This window comes from Tupaia chinensis, unplaced genomic scaffold (genome assembly GCF_000334495.1).
Source record: "Tupaia chinensis unplaced genomic scaffold, TupChi_1.0 Scaffold000088_1, whole genome shotgun sequence".
NCBI lineage: Eukaryota > Metazoa > Chordata > Mammalia > Scandentia > Tupaiidae > Tupaia > Tupaia belangeri.
Genome location: NW_006159550.1, coordinates 6,951,813 through 6,972,207, shown reverse-complemented (window position 1 = coordinate 6,972,207; position 20,395 = coordinate 6,951,813). Strand labels below are relative to the sequence as shown.

Sequence of the window (20,395 nt, the reverse complement as noted above, 5' to 3'; positions counted from 1 at the left end):
GTCAAGTAGTTGCAGCAGGGCCCTCTCGGCCGCCGAGCACCAGACGTTCGCCAGCTGGCTCTCGCGAAGCCTGGCCACCCCCGCTGCAGCTGAGCCCGGGTTATAGCCTGCGACCCTCCGTCTTTGTGGGCGTGACACATACCCACCCACCCACACTAGTGTCCTCCGTATTGTCTCAGATGAGTACTGTCTTAAGACGTCGCAAAATCAAGACATCCCTTCAATAAAGCAAATAGTCCCTCATTTTTTTTTTTTTGACGGACAAATTGAAAACTAGTACACATGTTAGATTTCCTAAAAGCAAGAGAAAATAAATTGGCTGTAGAAATGTAAGTGGGTGAGAGTCACCGTGGCCAGGACAGCTGACGGCAGGGGTAGATTTATTAGCACGTACTGTCTCATTCCCACTCGTTCAGATTCTGCTTGTTTAGCTTGAAGGTTTTCTAACCTCCACTGCCTTCTAACTATTTTTACTTTAATTTGTTTTTGAAAGAACTAAGTTTTATAAATAGATTTTAGGACATGTAATTGAATGCAATAGATAGTCTGGTAAATATTTTTGCTATAGGGTACATGCGCTCTCCAGAAAGACAAAAAGCAAGAAATCACCCCCCAGGGAGGATGGCCACGCCGCAATCCCTTCTCCTCCATTCTCCTCTCGGGATCTTGGGCACGCACGTACACACATGCACCCGGCATGAGTTTAAGCCACCAGGTCTGGGACGCAAACCACGGTCAACTACATGGGAGTTCAGCGACGTAGCCATTATGCTAACTGCTGGTCCCGAGTATGGTAAATATTTTTTATTAAATTTTTACCTGTTTACATACTGCTTGCTTTGTGAGTAAATATTTCTAGAAGAATCAAAGCATTTTGGATCCTTAATGTACTTGAGAAATTTTTCCTTAGAACTCATAATTATTACTTTTTTTGAACAGCTTCCAAAAATGTGTATATTTTCTACAGGAGGAGTAGGGATTAAGCCTTTCTTGGAACGCTTTGGAGAGCGTTGTCAGGAACACAGCAGAGAAAGTCCAGCTCGTAGCACACCCCAGAGGACCCCCGTCATCACTCCAAATACAAAGGCCATTCGAGAAAGATTGTTCAAGCAAAACGCATCTTCGTCTGCTACACACTTGGCACACCAGCTCAAGCAGGTACCCCTCTCTGACTTACTGTGCGGGGGCAGCACCGATCCCAGAAGTCAAATGTGACTTCTTTCCTCTGCTTTCCAGAAGGTTAGTGTGCTTACCAAAGAGAGGAAGTGAGAAAACGTCCCCCGGGAAATGGCCGTGCCGCAGTCCCTCCACCTCCATCTCTCCCTCCTTTTGGGTCTTTGGGCATGCATACCCATGTGCCTGGTGTGTGCTTCCAGCCAGACGGTCTAGAGCTCAGCCGTGTGGTCAGCTGTGTGGGACCCAGCTGCCTTAACCACCACACCACTGGTGTCACTTCGAACTTCTAATACCAGTCTTTTTTTTTTTTTTGGAGAGGTTTTTGCTATAGGGCATGTGCGCTGGCCAGAAAGACAGAGAGAGACAGAGAGACAGAAAGCGAGAAATCGCACGCCCCCACCCCCACCCGGGGGGGATGGTCACACTGCAATCCCTTCTCCTCCATTCTCCTCTCAGGATCTTGGGCACACACACGCACACACACACACACACACTCCTGGTGTGAGTTTAAGCCACCAGGTCTAGGACTTAGACCATGGTCAACTACATGGGATGGCCGTTACGCCATCTGCTGGTCCCAGTGATACCACTTTTTGACTTAGATTAATAGCATCTTGACTTTTTCTATCAATTATTTTAAATTGGAATTCTTTGTTCTGTGTTCCATGTGCATTTGTAAACTTTTTCATCCTAAAACTAAATAAAAGGAAAGTTCTAGTAATGTTTTAAATATTACTCCTAATCATGCTACTCTTGTGTAAAATACAATTCTTGATGAATCTAGGAACGTGAAAAAGAACTAGCATGTCTTCGTGGCCGGTTTGACAAAGGCAATTTATGGAGTGCAGAGAAGGGCAAAAATTCAAGAAGCAAACAGCCAGAAACCAAACAGGTAAAGTGAACAAGAAATAAAAACAAACTCGGTGCCCAAGTGGTGTTAGGATCTCATGTATAGCTCTATACATTGAATGTTTTACACACTTGACTGTTCTAAGTTCTAAAGAGCTCAAGATTGGGATGGGACATAGTTAAGTGGGACAGTTAAGTTCCAACCAACTCTGCCTTTTTAAAAAAAAAAAAATTACTTTATTTATTTATTTACTTTTAAATTTGACCAGAGAGGGACAGAGTGAGAGAAAGAGAGAAGGAAAGTGAGAAAGCAAGCTGCCAGGTCTGGGACTTGAACTGTGTTTGGCTGTGTGGGAATCCAGTGCCCTTAACCACCACGGCACCTGTTGGCCCCCAACTCTGTCTTTCTTGTGACATTTTTTCCCATTTCATTTAAACTCTTCATTCACTGATGGTCTTAAAATCAAATTAAAAAAAAATTATCATTTTTTTAATTTAAAATGCTTCTTAACATTCTTAGATGCTGATTCTGAAATGCTACTCAGAATCTGCTTTTCTTATTAATGACTACGCTTCTCCAAATACCATGCTTTTAGATGGCCTGTCTAATCCTTTCCGTTAGCACACGCCTCCCAGATTCCTTGTAACTCCAGTCAAATTCTATTACTAGTCCTCACCAAAGTCCCTACTACGAAAGTGAGCCATGGCCGTGTCAGTGCCTACCACACAGAGCCCACCCAGGTGCGCATGCGGCCGCGTGATAGCTACAGAGACTGCTGGGTGGAAGGGCAGTCTCACTGCATTCCCCGGGAGACCTGCTCGGTTGATTTTGGTTTTATTCGCCCTCTTGCTTAACAGATCACGTTTCCCAGAGTTCTGGCCGCAGCCTTCCTTCCATTTGCCCCGAGGCCTCTCTTCCCTGCCCCGCGTCAGACTCGGCCTTCCCCTCACAGATGCCAACGGTGCTCAGCCCTGCTGCGCCCAGGGTCTCCCCCAGCTGCGGGCTGGCGGGCTGGGAGAGCTCTCTGCTTGGCTCACTGTCTCGTCCTGCAGTCTGTCTGCACTGCGGCTTTGGTCTGCACCTCGTCCTCCAAGTCTGGGAGTTCTCCCTTGGCTCCTTCCTCTCGTCCACTGTCTTCCCATCTGCTGGGACACGTACATGCACACACATTCACCATGCAGTGTGCATGCACTCACTGTGCAGTGTGTGTACACACACACTCACTGCTGTACACACACACTCACTGCAGTGCACGTGCATGCACACACTCACTGCTGTACACACTCACGGCAGTGCACGCGCACACTCACTGCAGTGTACACACGCACACACTCACTGCAGTGTACACACACACACTCACTGCTGTACACACACACTCACGGCAGTGCACGTGCGCACACACACTCACGGCAGTGCACGCGCACACTCACTGTGCAGTGGTAAGTTTCCTAAGTCTCTCTCCAGGCTGCCTTGTCTTCCAGTCCCCTGCCTGTGCTGTAATCTCTAGCAGAGCCTTGCAGGGACACCCTGCTTCTAGTCTGGCTACAACCCAAGCCATCTTAGCCATTGCTGCCAGAGAAATGCATCTATTTATGTTTTTACTTGCTTAAAATCCTGGAATGCTCCCCATAGCCCGCAGCAGAATGCGGTCTGCACTGCTCAGCTTACCGTGTACTGATCCTACTCAGGCACTCCGCCGTGCCTCCCCAGGCGTGCTGGTCCCCCGTGAGGACCTGTGCGGCATCTCAGCTGTTCTGGGCCTTCAGCCTCTGCCTCTGTCTGGCTTGTCTGGGGGGCTCCTATTTACCAGGCCCAGGGTTGTTCCCGAGGCTCGTAGCTGGCCTTTCCTCAGAGGGCCTTGTCTCCCTTCATCCCTGCTGTCCTGTGCAGGTCTCCCTGGGGTGTCTGACTTCCTTTGAACGGGAGCCTTGCGGGCCACTGCCGTCTGTGAGAGCCTATCCATCTCGGTGTCCTTACTGCTTGGCTCAGAGCAGCAGCTCATCAGTTTGTACTCGAAGGAGGAAAGAAACACACTGACCCTCGTGTCAGTGTGCAAGTTACTATCCGTCATCTTAAAACAGAGACACTTCTCACCCTTGTTTTATTTATTTACTTATTTATTTATTTTTGAGGTTTTTGCTATAGGGCACGTGCACTCACCAGAAAGAGAGAGGGACACAGAGAGACAGAAAGCGAGAAGTCACTCCCCCCAGAGGGGATGGCCACACCACAATCCCTTCTCCTCCATTCTCCTCTCGGGATCTTGGGCATGCATGCACACATGCCCGGCGTGAGTTTAAGCCACTGGGTCCGGGACTTGAACTGCGGTCGACTACGTGGGAGTCCAGCGACATAGCCATTACGCTAACTGCTGGTCCCTCTTTGCTGTTTTTATGGGAGCACTTCCACAAGGGTTGTCTCTGCTTGGTGCTTCCAGTTTCTCCCTCTGTCCTCTCTTCAACCCTTTGCACTCGGGCTTTCACCAGGAAGAGATGGCACCTGAGGGATGAGAGGGAGCAGGTGCACCCCGAGCACAGGGGGAAGGCTAGAGCCCGTTACGGCTGCTCCTCCTGAGGTAGATGGGAAGGAAAACGGGTGGGCTAGTACCCTTGAGCAGCTGGGCGGAAAACAGATGGGTTTGTGTCTGGCAGCTCCTGTTCTGTTCATTGTTAGGGACGGGGAGTGACAGAGAGAGGATCTGGGGGGGTGAGAGCTGACTCAAACAGGAGCAGAGGGGGGTTGTTGAGCCTCAGATGGGATTTGGGACCCTCAGTTCATCTCTCAGCTTTGGGGAGGTGAATGCCATCTCCAGGGGTGGTACAGCTGGGACTTGCTGAAACTGAGGGTCCTACCTGGACTCTCCCCAGCACCGCTCCTTTCCCTGCTGCTCGGTGATGGGCGGTGATCCTCGGTGGGAGGATGCGGAGCACAGTGAGTTATGGCTGTTTTCAGAGACACGATTTAGGTCTTGGAGAAGGAGTGCAGGTGCTTCCTGTCCTCCCATAGTCACCTGGTCACCTACTCGGCAAACGTTCAAGTTCTTCTGTACCCAGATCACACGGGTTTTACCCGCACGGTACCCTCAGCCCCTCTTCGCCCTTCTGTCTTGGTCCTAGCCAAAGGGCCGGGAAGCGATCCCTCCCTCTTCTGAAGTGCCTGCCCATCTTATTCTTCCCTTCCTCTATTCTTGTCCCCCTTACAGCAGTCTGTCCCAGCATTTGGTCATTCACTTTGTCTTTATACATCAGAATCTTCTCATATAGGACAGTAAGTCCTGGGCCAGACCGTGACACAGTTGGACCCCCGCGGGAGAGTCCCTAGTTCATGTCCTGGGCTCTTCCCTGTGCTGGGCGCGGATGCCATCCTGCTGGTCGGGCTGCGGTGGGACGCCATGGATGGGGGTGCCTGTGTGCCTGTCTCTTCTCTCTGCCTCCGAGTAATTAAATAAGTAAAAATTTAAGATATGTATATGTTTATGTGTGCTTGCGTGTATATATATGGAGAGAGAGTCTGGAGTTAGCTCTGGAATAAGGATGCAATAGTCTCCCTTTGATTGGAGTTTCAATTACTTATGGTCAACCAGAGTACAGAAATATTAAATGGAAAATTCCAGAAAAAGACAGTTGTTCAGTTTTAATACACACCTCATTCTGAGTAGCATGAGGAAACCTTATGCCACCCTCGCTCCTGCCAGGGGCCTGGATTGCCCTGTGAGCAGCATGTCGAGGCTTGCTAATGTTAGGCACTCAGGGGCTGGCGAGCTTAGCAGATCCAAAGCGGCCTGGCCTAAGTCGGGTTTGGCACCTCTGTGGTTTGAGGCAGCTAGTGGGGGTCTTGTGATGTCTCCCCAAGGACAAGGGGTGATTGCTGTGCCTGGATTTCTGCGCGGTTCCTGTGGGCTGGTTACCACTCTCCATGTTCACAGTAGGACCTGCTCGGAGGGCTGGGGAGGCGTGGGTGGCAGTCAGGGGTAACCGATGCCCCTCAGCCCCGCCTCTGGTGGCTGCTCTCCCTCTCCCCCTCTCTGGGTGGCTCCTGCTGTCTTATCCTGCAGTGCACACACAAAGTGGTGGCGTTTCCCTTACGGCCTCACTATGGATCAGAAGGCCCTAGAGGAGTCTTTCTTCCTTTCGGCATCTTCTGGTCCATTTGCGTTTTCTGAGTAGCTGGTAATGAAGTGGAATCTAAATGCAGGGAGTATTGCAGGTTTTATGGGTGTGGGCTGAGGTCACTGTTTGCCGCTGTGCGGGTTTCACTTTACTGGCTCATCTGAAACAGCTCTGGGCGCATTTTTGTTCTTGCTTCCTAGACTTTAGGTGAGCCCGGAGCTACCTGAACTGGCTCTAGGGCTTCAGGCGAGCCCGGAGCTACCTGAACTGGCTCTAGGGCTTTAGGCAAGCCGGGAGCTACCTGAACTGGCTCTAGGGCTTTAGGCAAACCGGGAGCTACCTGAACTGGCTCTAGGGCTTTAGGCAAGCCCGGAGCTACCTGAACTGGCTCTAGGGCTCTTGGCAAGCCCGGAGGTACCTGAACTGGGGCTTCAGGCGAGCCCGGAGCTACCTGAACTGGCTCTAGGGCTTTAGGCAAACCGGAAGCTACCTGAACTGGCTCTAGGGCTTTAGGCAAGCCCGGAGCTACCTGAACTGGCGCTAGGGCTCATGCTGCAGACAGGCGGGCTCGTTCACGTGCCTCAACTCTTCTGTTCCGATAATACGTGATAATGTTTTATAGTGAGTGGTCTTGTTTCATTTAGTGGCATATAAGAAGATGAACACCATAACTTTTAGAAATAAATTTATCATTTCATTTCTTTTTTCAGGAAAATCATTGTCAGAACACTCCCCCCAGGAAGCACCAGGCTGTCTCAGACACGCCGTCACTTCCGGTGGCAGAGAAGGTGCCGGAAAGTCCAATACCGCCAGAAGCCTGCAGCACAAAGCCCCCAGGTCAGTGCTCCCTGCGGTGTTGTAGGAAGCTCCCTGGTGGGAGCGGAGCCCACAGGGCTGACGGTGCTCCCAGTCAGGCCAGGCAGCTTGGCCAACCTGTGCGGGTCTGCGGTGCCCGAGTCTGAGGGTGAGCGGTGAGGAGGGGGACCAGGATTGCCAGCTCCACCGAGAGCACGTCCTCTCCTCTCTCTGTCACCCCACCCCTTCCAAGAAAGACGTGGCTTCCAGTCTGCTGTAGATCTGGGGACGGACTGGAAAGCAGAGACGCTCTGCTGTAAGAAGGCAGGGACTCCTTCACCCACTCACTTTAACGTGTTGTGTGTCTTCCTCGGTTCTCTTTCCACAGTGACAACTCAGAGATTCTTTTTTTTTTTTAAATTTATTGGAGTTTAATTAAGCAAAAATGATTTGAACTGGGCAGCCACCATAACGGCTTCCAAAGAACTCCACATGGCCATTGGTGGGGTGTAATTACCACTGTTAGTTTCGGTTCACATACTAATTGTGCAGATTCATGAGGTCCGTTGTGACTCTTTTGATACCTATGTATAGTAACCAAATTGGGGTAATTTGACAATGCGCGTAGATTTGGTGACCAAATAGTTACGGTGATGTCCCAGATTAAAGGGCAGTTGAGGGGGTGGAAGGTCGTTGTAGGCTAAAGAGTAAAGTAGAGGAGGTGAAGGCAACTCGGTGTAATTCTCCTGCGACACTTGAATGAGAAGGGAGGACGCTAGGCCGTTAGCTCATTCACTGGACACGAAGCCCAGAGAGAGCAGGCGAATGTCCTTCATTGCTTATTCTCTGGTAGTCAGCACATCCGCCCTCATAAATCTGAGCTCAACAAATACCATTAAAAAAAAAAAAGAAAGCTAGAGAAGACAAGGGACAGTTGAAGGTATAAACAAGACAGAAGTCTGAATGATCCTGTCTTTTCTGTTCCCATTTTCCTTTTTTTTTTTTTTTAACTTTTTAAATTTACATTTAATCACATATATCTTTCTTTTTCTAAATTTTTTTTGAGAGGTATTTGCTATAGGGCACATGCACTTGCCAGAAAGACAGAGAGAGACAGACAGAGAGACAGAAAGTGAGAAATCATCCCCCAGGGGGATGGCCACGGCGCAATCCCTTCTCCTCCATTCTCCTTTCGGGATCTTGGGCACGCACGCACACGCGCCCGGCGTGAGTGTAAGCCACTAGGTCCGGGAATCGAGCCACATGGAAGTCCAATGACATTGCCATTACACCAACTGCTGGTCCCCGCTTTTTTAACATTTTAAATTGTCTACTTTAGTCATGTTAAGTATATTCATATTGTCATGAAATTGATTTCTAGAGTTCTTTTGTTTTTTGAGATCTGATCTTATTTGTTTCTCTTATAAAAATCTTATTTTTGACTGGATTCAGACTTAGAAGTAGAAGCTCTCAGAGAGGACAGCCTGCGTCTCTTCACAATCTGTTCTTGGTGTTTTTCTTTGGCCTCCTGCATTGTCTTGGCCAAAAGTTGAGCGTATCCTGCCTCTTCCTTATTTTCCTTAGTGCATTGTTTCTTGAGAGCAGTACGCTGGTGTTGGTGTTGCAGGACACGTGGAGTCACTGGTGCTCAATCTTAGGTGCTCTGGTCCTGGGTTTCTCACCTTCTTTATGTAAGTGCTTTCTTACAACACACTGGTGGACATCGCCTTCTTTAGAGAGGTTGAGAAGTTTTCGAATTCTGCTAGCTCTCTTAGGCCCCAGGTGGCGCGGCACTGTGGTGTCAGTCAGTCCTGGAATGTCCTTCTCTCCTTTTAACGATAACCAACTGGAGGACGCTCAGATTGGCATCCACAATGCAGCCCCGGACAGATTTGCACTTGCTTTGTCCAGTTCTCCGTGGTCTGTAACAGGAATGTCCCTTCCTCAGTAGCAGGCGGACACGGCCGTGGGTCAGGACACCCTGCTTCGTGGGGAAACCTTGTCTGTCATTTCCACCCCTTATCCGGACTACATAACCCTCCACTCTTCACCCGAAGCATTAGCAGCAACTTCTGTGGCCATACGCTTCTCATAAAGATCGAAGTTTGCGTTCATCGTCCGCTTCAGTGAGTTTCTGGCAGCCTGTGGCAGGGAGGAGATACTCTGCTTCATCTCGAAGCAGCTGACCTCCTCCGAGTCATCATGAAAAAGAGTTTGTAGAATTGGTTATCTTGCAAGACTGAAACTCCGTGGGCATTCTCTCCAGCTCCTGGTAACCACACTTCCATTAGATTGTTGGAAAACGCAGGGTGTCCTGTTTCTGTACCCCGACTCTGACAGCCTAGCACTTTTCGTTTCTCTGACTGACTGTCAGATACCTCATGTAAGAACCACACAGACTTGGTTCAGGGCTGTCTTACAGTGACCTCCAGCTCCACTCACTCCGTGGCACATGTACCCACTGCCCCGCGCTTGCTCGTGCCCCTCTGTTGAGAGCTTCCTGTGCTGCCTCTGGCCCTGGTCATTGTGAGTGACGCTGCTCGTCCTCATGCCATAGAGCGTGAGCATATGGCTAGTTTTTGGTGGTTATTTATTCTTAGGGGTGTACACACTCACCAGAGAGAGAAAGAGAAAGCACCCTCGACGGGGCCTGGTCACACCGTAACCCCTTCTCCTCGTTTCAGTCCTGTCAGGCTTTGGGGCATGTTCGTACGTACCTGGCATGCCCTCCAAGCCACCAGGCAGGAGTTCACATTGTGGTCCACCGTGTGCACAGCCGCGACTGCGGCCCTCTCTGACATTTTTACTCTTTTAATGAATATCCAGACATGGGATTGCTGGATTATGTGGTAGTTCCATTTTTATTTTTAAAATTTATTTCTTCAGTTTTTGCTGTAGGATGCATACACTAGCCAGAGAGAGAAAGAGGGAAAGTGAGAAACCACCCCTAGGGGAGATGGCCACTGCAAGCCCTTCTTCACTCCTCTTGGGCTCCTGAGCATGCGCACACCCCGGTGAGATGTCCACGCTGGCAGGTCCAGGTCTCGAACCGCACAGTCGGCTGTGTGGGACCCAGCACCTTAACCTCCAGGCCACCTGCTGGCCTCCGTGTGGAAGGTTTTGAGTGCGCTGCGTGTTCCGTAGCAGTTGTACCACTCGTCCCCACCGGTAGGTTGCCAGGGCTTGTTTTCCTACTCCTCGTCAGTGCTTATTCTCTTCTTGTTTTTGTCAGTAGCCATCGAAGTGGTGTGACGTGAGAGTGGGGTTATTACTTACATCTCTCCGATGCGTGGTGACGTCGGGCATCTTCCCACAGGTTTCAGCCATTGGCGTATCGTCTTTGGAGAAGTGCCTATTTAAGGCCTCTTTGCCTATTTTTTTCATCAAGTCATTTGGTATTCTTTGTTGTTGAGTCGTAGGAGTTCTTTATATATTCTGAATATTTATCCCTTATCAGATATAGGATGTGCAAGTATTGGGTTGTCAGAAAAGTCATGATGCATTTTTGTATGGAAAATCATAGAAAAACACGCCATGACTTTCCCGACAGCCCAGCATCTCCTTCCATCTGTAGCTCGCCTTGCCGTTCCCCGGCTCTGCCCGTCACATTCGGAGTGCTCCGTTTGGAGTCCCGTCGTGTGCTTCCTCTGTTGGCTGTGCTTCTGGTGTTATACCTAAAATATCACTGCAGAATCTGATGCATGAAGATCTCCCTGTTTCTTTCTGACAGTTTCATAGTCCTGGTTTTTCATTGGTTTTTCATTGTTTTTTGTATATGGTGTAAGGGTCCAGCGTCATAGCTTTGCATGTGGATGTAAGATTTTTTCAGCACCATTCGTTGAAGAGGCTGCTTTTTCCACTGAGTCACCTCATTGCCCTTGTCAAAGATCATCTGACTATGTATGTTAAGATTTATTTCTGGTCTTTTTCACTGATCTATGTGTCTCTTTATGCCGCTACCATATTGTTTCGATTTACTAAAGCTTTGTGATCTGTTTGAAGTCAGGAAGTGTGAGTTTCCCAATTTTATTTTTTGTTGGCTATCCAGGATCCTTTGAGATTCCCTATGAATTTCAGGATGGATATTTTTCTTTTTTAGAGAGGTTTTCGATAAAGGACACATGAGCTTTCCAGAGAGACAGAGAGAGACAGAAAGCGAGAAATCACCCGCCAGGTGGCCATGCCACAATCGCTTCTCCTCCAGTCTCCTCTTAGGATTTTGGGCACGCGTGCACATGTGCCCGGCACGAATTTCAAACCACCAGGTCTGGGACTTGAGCTGCAGTCAGCCATGTGGGAGTCCAGTGCCTTTTCCACCATGCCCACCTGTAGGCCCCCAGAATTAATGAACTAATTTTTAATTTGCTATAGGGCTTATGTCCTCACCAGAGAGAGACACACGTACACACGCAAAGCTCCGTCCATGGGAGATGGTCATGCCATCCTTCTTTGTCGTTTCTCCCTCCTATAGAGGTCTTGCCCACGCACTCACACATGCCTGGTGTGTTTTCAAGCTCCTGGGTCTAAGGTTCTCACCGCGCAGCTGGTCACGTAGGGTCTAGCCGCTGTCACCACCGTGCCACTGACTGGCCCATGTTTTAAAAAGGGAAAAACAAATTGCTGAGCAGTACGTTTAGTGTGATCGATCACCTGTGACATACACATCCCCGGGTAACAGGAGAGCAGGACAGTGACCGGGGACTTTGGTGTCCCCTTCTCTCTCCACGGGGAGGGGGAGAGATGGGGAATTCAGAGAGGGTAACTATACCTGGGGGGTTTTCTATGTATTTCCAGATTTAAATATTTTTAACAAAACACATGGTTCTATAATCAGAAGAAAAGGTATGTAAGATTCCTTAACTTAAAGTTCTAGGTTCTTATATATATATTGATGTAGTCTTTCTTAAATTTTTTTTAGGTTTTACTGAATGTGAAATGACGAAGTCTAGCCCTTTGAAAATAACACTGTTCTTAGAAGAAAATAAGTCCTTAATGGTAACGCCAGACCCACAGGTCGAACAGCAGACTGGTTGGTTTTTATTGTTTTTTCCTATTAACTAACTCTGTACACTGTACAAACTCATCTATTGTAGAAGCACATATTCAGACATATCGTGTTCTGTATTTCAAAATGCCTTTTTCTGGTAGCTTGTTTAACTAGGAAGCGCTCTAGCTCCTTCATAGGTAACGGTATTGTTGGCGGTCACGGTCAGCCGTGGACCCTGGCCAAAGTCCAGTTGAGACTTCTCGCTTTCCAGGGAAGAGGCTGTGCCGCCGCGCTCTGCCTAGACTGCTGGCGGAGCCTGCTGCCCCGGCTTACCCGCAACCCGGCCCCAAGTAACATCTCGGCTCTCCCTGACGGCCTGGGAGCGGGCAGCTCTCCACGGGAGAGTTACTTGACAGAACACTTTAAGGAAGCCTGAAGCTTTTGGCTGTTACCCTGCAGTTCCAAGTTTTACTCAAAATTCTTTCTTAAACCCAAAGAGTTGAATCAGCTTTTGATAGACCCAAACTTTAGTTCCTAGAAAATGGGATTGGGATTTCGAAAACTCCCCGACTTGTTAGACTAGTTGACTGCAGGGTTTTGTTCAGGGCGTGCTGTTATCGTGCTCTGTCTCCCCACCTTAGTTAGTCGGCTTGGATCGTCAGGCCTTCCTCTGCTGTCCTTTCACGCGGCGAGGTGGGAACCACAGGGCCACTTACCCGATTGTTCTCCAGAAGCGGTACGTGAAGTTGAGATGAGTGTGGATGATGACGAGGACGTCAACAGTTCCCAAGTGATTAACGACATCTTCAGCGGGGTCCTAGCGGAAGGCGAGCTCGACATGGAGAGCCCAGGGGACACAGACCGTGCGGGGCCAGACAGCGGCGAGGAGCAGGAAGACGCCCTGAACATCTCCTCCATGTCCTTACTGGCCCCCTTAACGCAGACGGTCGGCGCCATGAGCCCAGAGGTGAGAAGAGCTGCGGTGCCCAGGCCGGTCAGCTAGGGCGCTGCTCAGCTAGGGCGCTGCTCAGCTAGGGCGCCGGTCAGCTAGGGCGCCGGTCAGCTAGGGCGCAGGCGGTCGGCGCCATGAGCCCAGAGGTGAGAAGAGCTGCGGTGCCCAGGCCGGTCAGCTAGGGCGCTGCTCAGCTAGGGCGCTGCTCAGCTAGGGCGCCGGCCAGCATGCGATGCCCCTTCTGCCGTTGGCAGGTGGACGTTTGGCACTCCAGCCAGGAGGATTCCGTAGACCCGACCTCGGTTCTTTTAAAAGAGAGCTCAAAACTCTTCCGTGGTTTCCAGCTAACCCTGAATTAAACCAGCAGTAACGCGACTTACAGGTAGCTTCGGCACCGTTCACGTCACTGACTCGCTGAGGCCAGCTGCTGTCACTGGCTCATTCGGAATTGAGGAACCGCAGTTCAGGATACGGATTCAATCAGAAAAATTTTAGTCATTGTTTTTTCTATGAGTGGGAAGACAGAAACAGGCACAGACACAGAGGCAGTGCCCTCAGAGGGTTTCCTGCCACCGTCCCCTCCCTCCCCGCCAGCCTGGATCACGGGCACAGCACACACCAGACACAGCGGTCACGGGCATAGCACACGCCTGACACATGGCAGTCATGGGCATAGCACACACCTGACACATGGCAGTCATGGGCACAGCACATGCCCGACACACGGCGGTCACGGGCACAGCACACACCTGACAGAGTGGTCTCAGACACTGCATGCGTCTGACACAGCGGTCATGGGCACAGCACACGCCTGACATGTGGTGGTCATGGGTACAGCACACGCCCGACACACGGCGGTCACGGGTACAGCACACGCCCGACACACGGCGGTCATGGGCATAGCACACACCTGACACATGGCGGTCACGGGCACAGCACATGCCCGACACACGGCGGTCACGGGCACAGCACACGCCTGACAGAGTGGTCTCAGACACTGCATACGCCTGACACAGCGGTCATGGGCACAGCACACACCTGGCATGGCAGTCTTGGGACGCGAGCCTGGGGCCTCCTGTGGGCCAGCCTTGCTGTGCTTCTCGCGTTTCCGCTGCCCTGCCGTCTGCGCCCAGAGCATTTTGTCCCCGTTCACGATCGAGTGTGTGTATGCTCATGAGGAAGATGGAGAGCGTGAGGGAGGAGCGCCCTCCACAGGCTGGCCACGGTGGGCCCCTCTCCGCCCTCCAGCCCACCAGACCACGGGCACGTGCGCGTGTGCCCAGCGAGTCTCAGCCCGTGCCGGTGCGGGGCTCACGCCACGGTCGTGTGTGGGAGCTGGTTTCTCTCGAGCAGCACGCTACTGCCCAGCTATGGGGCTGGCCCCACAGATGTTTTTAAAGAGTTGCCAGTGTCAATTTGGGTGTTTTTATACTTTCATCTATGCATTTACTTGAAAACAAATTTTAGTTTACTGTAGGGTGCATGTACTCGCCCGAGACAGGTAGAGAGAGACAAAGAGGGTAAAGTGAGAAACCACCCCCACGTGATGGCCATGCAGCAGGTTCTTCTCCTCCACTCTCCTTTTGAGATTTTGGGCACACATGCACATGCCAGGCGTGTCCTCAAGCCAGCAGGTTGGATGTGAGCAGTGCAGGGGGCCGTGTGGGGTCCAGCTGCCTTAACCTCCATGCCACCTGCTGGCCCCTCGTTCCTTTCTAAGAGGTTATTTTAGTTTGCTTTGTTCTTTGATGAGTGAGCTTATGGTATATTTCTTTTCCTGTAATAGAGAAGAGTTCATTTATTTGCTCAGAACTGAAGGAAGTATCACTTAGAATCAATGTTAATTTTCTGTGAAGTCTACGGAAAACCCTTGAACAACACGGGGTCCTTGGTTTCAAATTCCTGTGCAGTAGAAAATCTGCACATAGCTTTTTAATTAAAATTTTTCATTTTAGCCACTTTTTAGTTAATGTACTCCCTCTGGGAGTGAGAGACAGAGACAGGCAGGCATCTCCCATAGAGTCCTCATGCCGCAAGTCACCCCTGGTCCCAGCCTACCACATCATGGGGTCCCATGTGCGTCATGTCCAGTGTGGACGCGGGGACAGGGAGACCTCATGGAAAACAGTCAGAGGAACAGAAATGTCTGCTCTCCGTATCACGTGCTGTGTCCTCACAGAAGAGAAGCTAGCAGACCTGGTGCCGGCCCGTGCAGGTCGCGGGCCATGCTGTGTCGCTCAGGAGTCACCTGTACTAAATGCCGTGCTTTTCCGCAGACTTCAGTCTCCTCGCCTAGACTGGGATCCAGAGACAGCAGTGTGAGCGAGGAGAGTCCAAAGCCAGGGAAATTCCAGAGAACCCGTGTTCCTCGAGCCGAGTCTGGTGACAGTATCTGTTCTGAAGACCGGGACCTTCTGTACAGGTGAGGACACTGGGAAGGCACTCACGGAGGGCAGTGGTTGGGGTGACCGACTCTCTGCTCCTCGATGGTACGTGTGTATGCGAGTTTGGAGTAACTCCGCAGCCACTCTCCAGATAGCGTCTCTGTGCTGGGGACGCGTTGGAGGGTGCACCCGCCCTCAGTGCTCCAGCGTCGGCGCTGACGTCTGGTGAGCTCCGTGGAGGACGTGTGTGGTGTCTCTAATGGCGTGTAACTTACTTCCTGAAGCATCGACGCATACAGGTCTCAAAGGTTCAAAGACACAGAACGTCCTTCAATAAAGCAGGTGATTGTTCGGAAGGAGGATGTGACTTCGAAACTGAACGAGACAGTGAATGCCTTCCCTGCTCAGGTTAACATCAAGCAGAAGATCCAGGTGTGTGCCGCTGTGGGCGGGGTGGGACTGCTTCTTGCCCTAGACGTGAGCCCGCGGGGATGGGGGCTCTGGCTTTATTAATCTGCACCCCGAGTGACTAGAATGATACGTGAGGCAGAGAACTCAGTAAATCCCTTTGAATCCGTTCAGGTTTAGGAGGCTACTCTGGAAGCGTGAAGTGAAGGTGTGATGACAGGGTGACTGTCCCCCTCTCGTTGGTCCCACAGGAACTCAATAATGAAATCAACTTGCAGCAGACCGTGATCTACCAAGCCAGCCAGGCACTGAACTGCTGCGTGGATGAGGAGCACGGGAAGGGGTCTCTGGAGGAGGCCGAGGCAGAAAGACTCCTCCTCATTGCAAGTACGTGTGGCTGCCTGGAACAGCCCAGCCCCGTTTCCACCAGAGCAAACGCATCATCGGTGCATGTAGAGACCTCCAGGTGGAGAGGAAGGACCTTTTCTTTCTTTTTTTTTTTTCTTGGAGAGGTTTTTGCTATAGGGCACGTGCACTCGCCAGACAGACAGAGACAGAGAGACAGAAAGAGAGAAATCACCCCCCAGGGGGGATGGCCACGCCGCAGTCCTTCTCCTCCGCTCTCCTCTCGGGATCTTGGGCACGCACACACATGCACCTGGCATGAGTTTAAGCCACTGGGTCCGGGACTTGAACCGTGGTCGGCTACGTGGGAGTCCAGTGACATAGCCATTATGCTAACTGCTGGTCCCAGAAAGGACTTTTTCTGATCATCGGCTTCCATTGATTTTTTTTCTTGTTTCTCATACTTACAAGGTTTGTGCAAACGCATCCTGTAAAGTGAGATGTAGTTCGTGTGGGAGGTAAACAGCCGAGAGGCACTGAAGAGTTGTGGAAAGAGTCCTAAGAATGAAAATGTACAAGGGGCCCAAAGGGTTCATGGAAAGTGAGTCTTATAAACACGTATGACTGGATATTAAGATGGTTTTTGCCCCCAAATAAACTTAGACTTTAATACCATTTTTCACAAACTTTTTAAAGTCTTTTCTCTCTCTTTTTATTATTTTTTTTTGGAGAGATTTTTATTACAGGATGTGTGTGCTCACTGTCGCTGGAGAGACAAGAGACAGAGAATGAAAAATCATCCCTCAGGAGGGATGGCCATGCACAATCCCTTCTCCATTCTCCTCGGGATTTGGGCACGCATGCACACGTGCCTGGTGTGAGTTTTAAGTGGCCGGGTCCGGGACTTTAACCACAGTCGATGACATGGGAGTCCAGCGGCCTAGCCATTACACCACCTACTGGTCCTCCTCTCTCCATCTCTTTATCTCCCTTTCTCTCTCCATCTAAGCCTAGCCAGAACGATAGCTGTAAATGTTGTTATGGGGTACTGTGAGGTGTTGATGCCACATATTGAGATAGGGAGGTAACACCACATAGGAAACTGACCAAAGGTTGGTGCCAGGTTCTAGGCTTGGAGCCACACGGCAGTCAGGGGTCACCGCTACCTACCACCGGTCCCTGGAAGGAGGCGCTTCCTCCGCTGCGGGTCCTCTGCCCGGTGCCAGTGTACAGATACGCTCTTTCACGGGCTCTCCTTTGAAGGCAGCTGCAAGTTTAATGTTCAGAGCACTCATGTGCCTATCTTTATATAGCCGAGAAGAGATCGCTTCTGATCGACGAGCTGAATAGATTGAAGAACGAAGGGCCTCAGAGGAAGAATAAGGCTAGTCCCACATCCCAGAGTGAATTTGTCCCATCCAAAGGATCCGTCACGTTGTCAGAAATCCGCTTGCCTCTGAAAGCCGACTTCGTCTGCAGCACGGCTCAGAAACCAGGTATGACGCTTGCTGCTTGGTCACGTCTGCATCACGCGGGTTAGGAACGTCACCCAGCTGCAGTTCCACACGTAGGGACAAGTGATGCGTGTGCGAGGTATAGGCCTTGTAGCACAGGTAAGCCAGTATGTTAACAGGGTAAGCGCCCAAGGAGCAAGTACTGCACAAGATTTATATGGGATTTACTGGGCATCTCTCACCTGCGTTACTTCCCAGGGCACGAAGAGACGTGAGCTTAGGAACAGGGAGGTAACGGACGGGGATCGGTAACCCTGAGCATTCATCACAGGCACGCGACGGCTCGGGCTCGGGCTGCTGTCTGAGTAGGCGTGGGTCGGCAGGGCCTCCTGTGATACAGGGCGTACCTTGAGATGTGCTAGTCGTGACAGGGAGTGAAGAGACCATTCGTGTCCTTATTAGGATTTATTTAAAAGACATAAATTATTTCAATCTTTTTTTTTTATTTAGCAAATCACAAGTTAACCCTTCTGAGGCATCCACTATTAGACAATTAGGGCTTGGGCCAGCCTGCGGCATGCTGGTAAAACGAGCCGGCTCCCACGCGGCCAGCCATGCAGTTTGAGTCCCAGCCCTACATGTGAAAAGCACACGAGACACGTGTGAAGGTGCCCAGGATCCTGAGAGGAGGGGGAATGGACAAGGGACTGTGGTAAGACCATGGCCTGTCGGGGGGAGCTTCCCTGCTTCCCCTCCCCTCTGTCTCTCTCCAGGGAGTACATGTGCCTTCTGGCACAGTTACAGAAAAAGAAAAAGAGAGAAAGACTTTTTAGGTCAAGTGCAAAGTTAGCAGAAATGAAAGCTATTGAGTGGAACAAAGTTATTTCAACTGACACATCCGAGCGAGACCTTGACAGTCCTGCCAGCAGGGTGAAGGCTGTCTACTTCTCTTACTTGTTTTTGTTTTTTTTTTTTTTTTGTCTAGATAGTTGATTTGAATAGTTTTTAAAATAAATTTTATATAAATCATTTGCAGTAGTTATTCCTGGGCGCTTTGCCAATTATGTGATGCAGTTGATTTCTTCCTGCAGATGCTGCAAACTACTATTACTTAATTATCCTGAAAGCGGGAGCTGAGAACATGGTAGCCACCCCGCTGGCGAGCACTCCCGACTCCCTCAGCGGCGACGCACTGGTGTTCACTACGACATTTGCTCTGTAAGTAAATTAGGCTTTCGATGGCGCAAATATCTTCTTTTTTTAAAAATATACACTGTAAGTATGCAGGTGACACTTAAAATCTGTGAAATTATGTTATGTTCATTCTATTTATATGGACAATTAATAATTTTCAATTTGTTGGTTTAACTTTTAAATATTTCCGATCTTTTCCTTCTGTTAAGAACCATAGGTCTTGGGACCAGCAGCTAGTGTAATGGCTATGTTGTTGGACTTCCATGTAGTTGAACGTGGTTTGAGTCCCAGACCCGGTGGGTTAATCTCACACTGGGCGCATGTGCATGTGTGCCCAAGATCCCGAGAGGAGAATGGCTGAGAAGGGATTGCGGCATGGCCATTCCCCCGGGGGGTGATTTCTCGCTTTCTGTCTCTCTGTCTCTCTCTGTTTGTCTGGCGAGAGCACGCGCCCTATAGCAAAAACCTCTCCCAAAAGAAAAAAAAAAAAAAACAGGTCTTTCAATGTGACTCTTGGTATTCAATATTTTGAAGAGATAATATATTTTAAATCTGGACCACAGTTTTTTTCTGTATGTTTTAAATCTCATATTTAACATTGTATCTTAATAAAAAGACATTAATATTTAGAACTACAGAGTCAAAATACAATTTGAAAAAAGATCACTACTTTAGTAATTGAAGATACTGAGTTGTAAAATACTGAGGAAAATATTTCTGACTTGTATTACAGGAAAAAGTAGACCATTTTACCAATTTTTCTGTCTTTAGTCAAAAACACAGTGGATTCCTTTACTCTTGGAGTCTTATAAAAATATCTGTGGCATTTTTTTTAATGTTAAAGCGTAAGGTTTTTCTTAACCATTTTGTTTAATGCTTTATTTTCCAGGCAAGATGTGTCTAATGACTTTGAAATAAACATTGGAGTATACAGCCTGGTAAGCCCGTTAAGCTTTCTAAAATAACCCACAATATAACTTTGTTGCAACATCAGACTTTGAACCAGAAACTCTTTGGTTTGGTAGGTACAAAAGAAAGAGCCCTCAGGCCCGGAGAAGAAGAGAAAGGCCTATAAGTCCAAGGTGAGAGTTAACGCGGGTACCAACTTAAAGCTCCACAGGCCGGTTCAGAGCACGTGACAGGCTTGAGGCCTGACGTTCTCGGACCAGTGTGCCCCAGCTTGTAGTCACTGCAGGGCGGACGGGAGTAAACCTGCCGTGAGCGGCCATGCCCGAGTGTGAGCGCCCGCAGCCTCAGGCAGCCGGCGCGCTCTGCTTTCCCTGCATTTGTCTGACAACCTCTGACGTCTCCAGTGCTCTCCGCTGAGCCCTGGGCTCGCCGAGCCCTCTACCCAGCACGCAGGAGTCGTCCCTGCAGGGATCCGAGCACAACTCCCAGCTGTTTCCACACCCCTCTCTGCTCTTTCCCGTTGTAACAAAAAAAGGAAAGGCTTAACAGAGGACTCAAAATAAAGGACTCAAGGGAACCAGCAGTTAGCGTAATGGCTATGTCGCTGGACTCCCACGTAGTCGACCGCGGTTCGCGTCCCGGACCCGATGGCTTAAAACTCACGCCGGGCGCGTGTGCGTGCGTGCCCAAGATCCCGAGGGGAGAATGGAGGAGAAGGGATTGCGGCGTGACCATCCCCCCTGGGGGGTGATTTCTCGCTTTCTGTCTCTATGTCTCTCTCTGTCTGTCTGGCGAGCGCACGTGCCCTACAGTGAAAATCTCTCCAAAAAAA

The 20,395-nt window shown here is 50.0% G+C and overlaps 1 protein-coding gene across 1 annotated transcript in view; it reads left to right on the top strand.

Annotated features, from left to right (window-relative positions):
* Positions 1-20,395, top strand: part of ANLN (anillin, actin binding protein) — a 54,445-nt gene that overhangs the window by 13,647 nt on the left and 20,403 nt on the right. The window contains exons 5-16 of the mRNA XM_027769769.1: positions 968-1,158; positions 1,961-2,068; positions 6,846-6,972; positions 11,849-11,959; positions 12,649-12,884; positions 15,146-15,291; positions 15,538-15,685; positions 15,913-16,048; positions 17,320-17,502; positions 18,552-18,678; positions 19,544-19,592; positions 19,680-19,736. Coding sequence (XP_027625570.1) covers positions 968-1,158; positions 1,961-2,068; positions 6,846-6,972; positions 11,849-11,959; positions 12,649-12,884; positions 15,146-15,291; positions 15,538-15,685; positions 15,913-16,048; positions 17,320-17,502; positions 18,552-18,678; positions 19,544-19,592; positions 19,680-19,736 — 1,619 coding nt within the window. The remainder of the gene's footprint in view (positions 1-967; positions 1,159-1,960; positions 2,069-6,845; positions 6,973-11,848; positions 11,960-12,648; positions 12,885-15,145; positions 15,292-15,537; positions 15,686-15,912; positions 16,049-17,319; positions 17,503-18,551; positions 18,679-19,543; positions 19,593-19,679; positions 19,737-20,395) is intronic.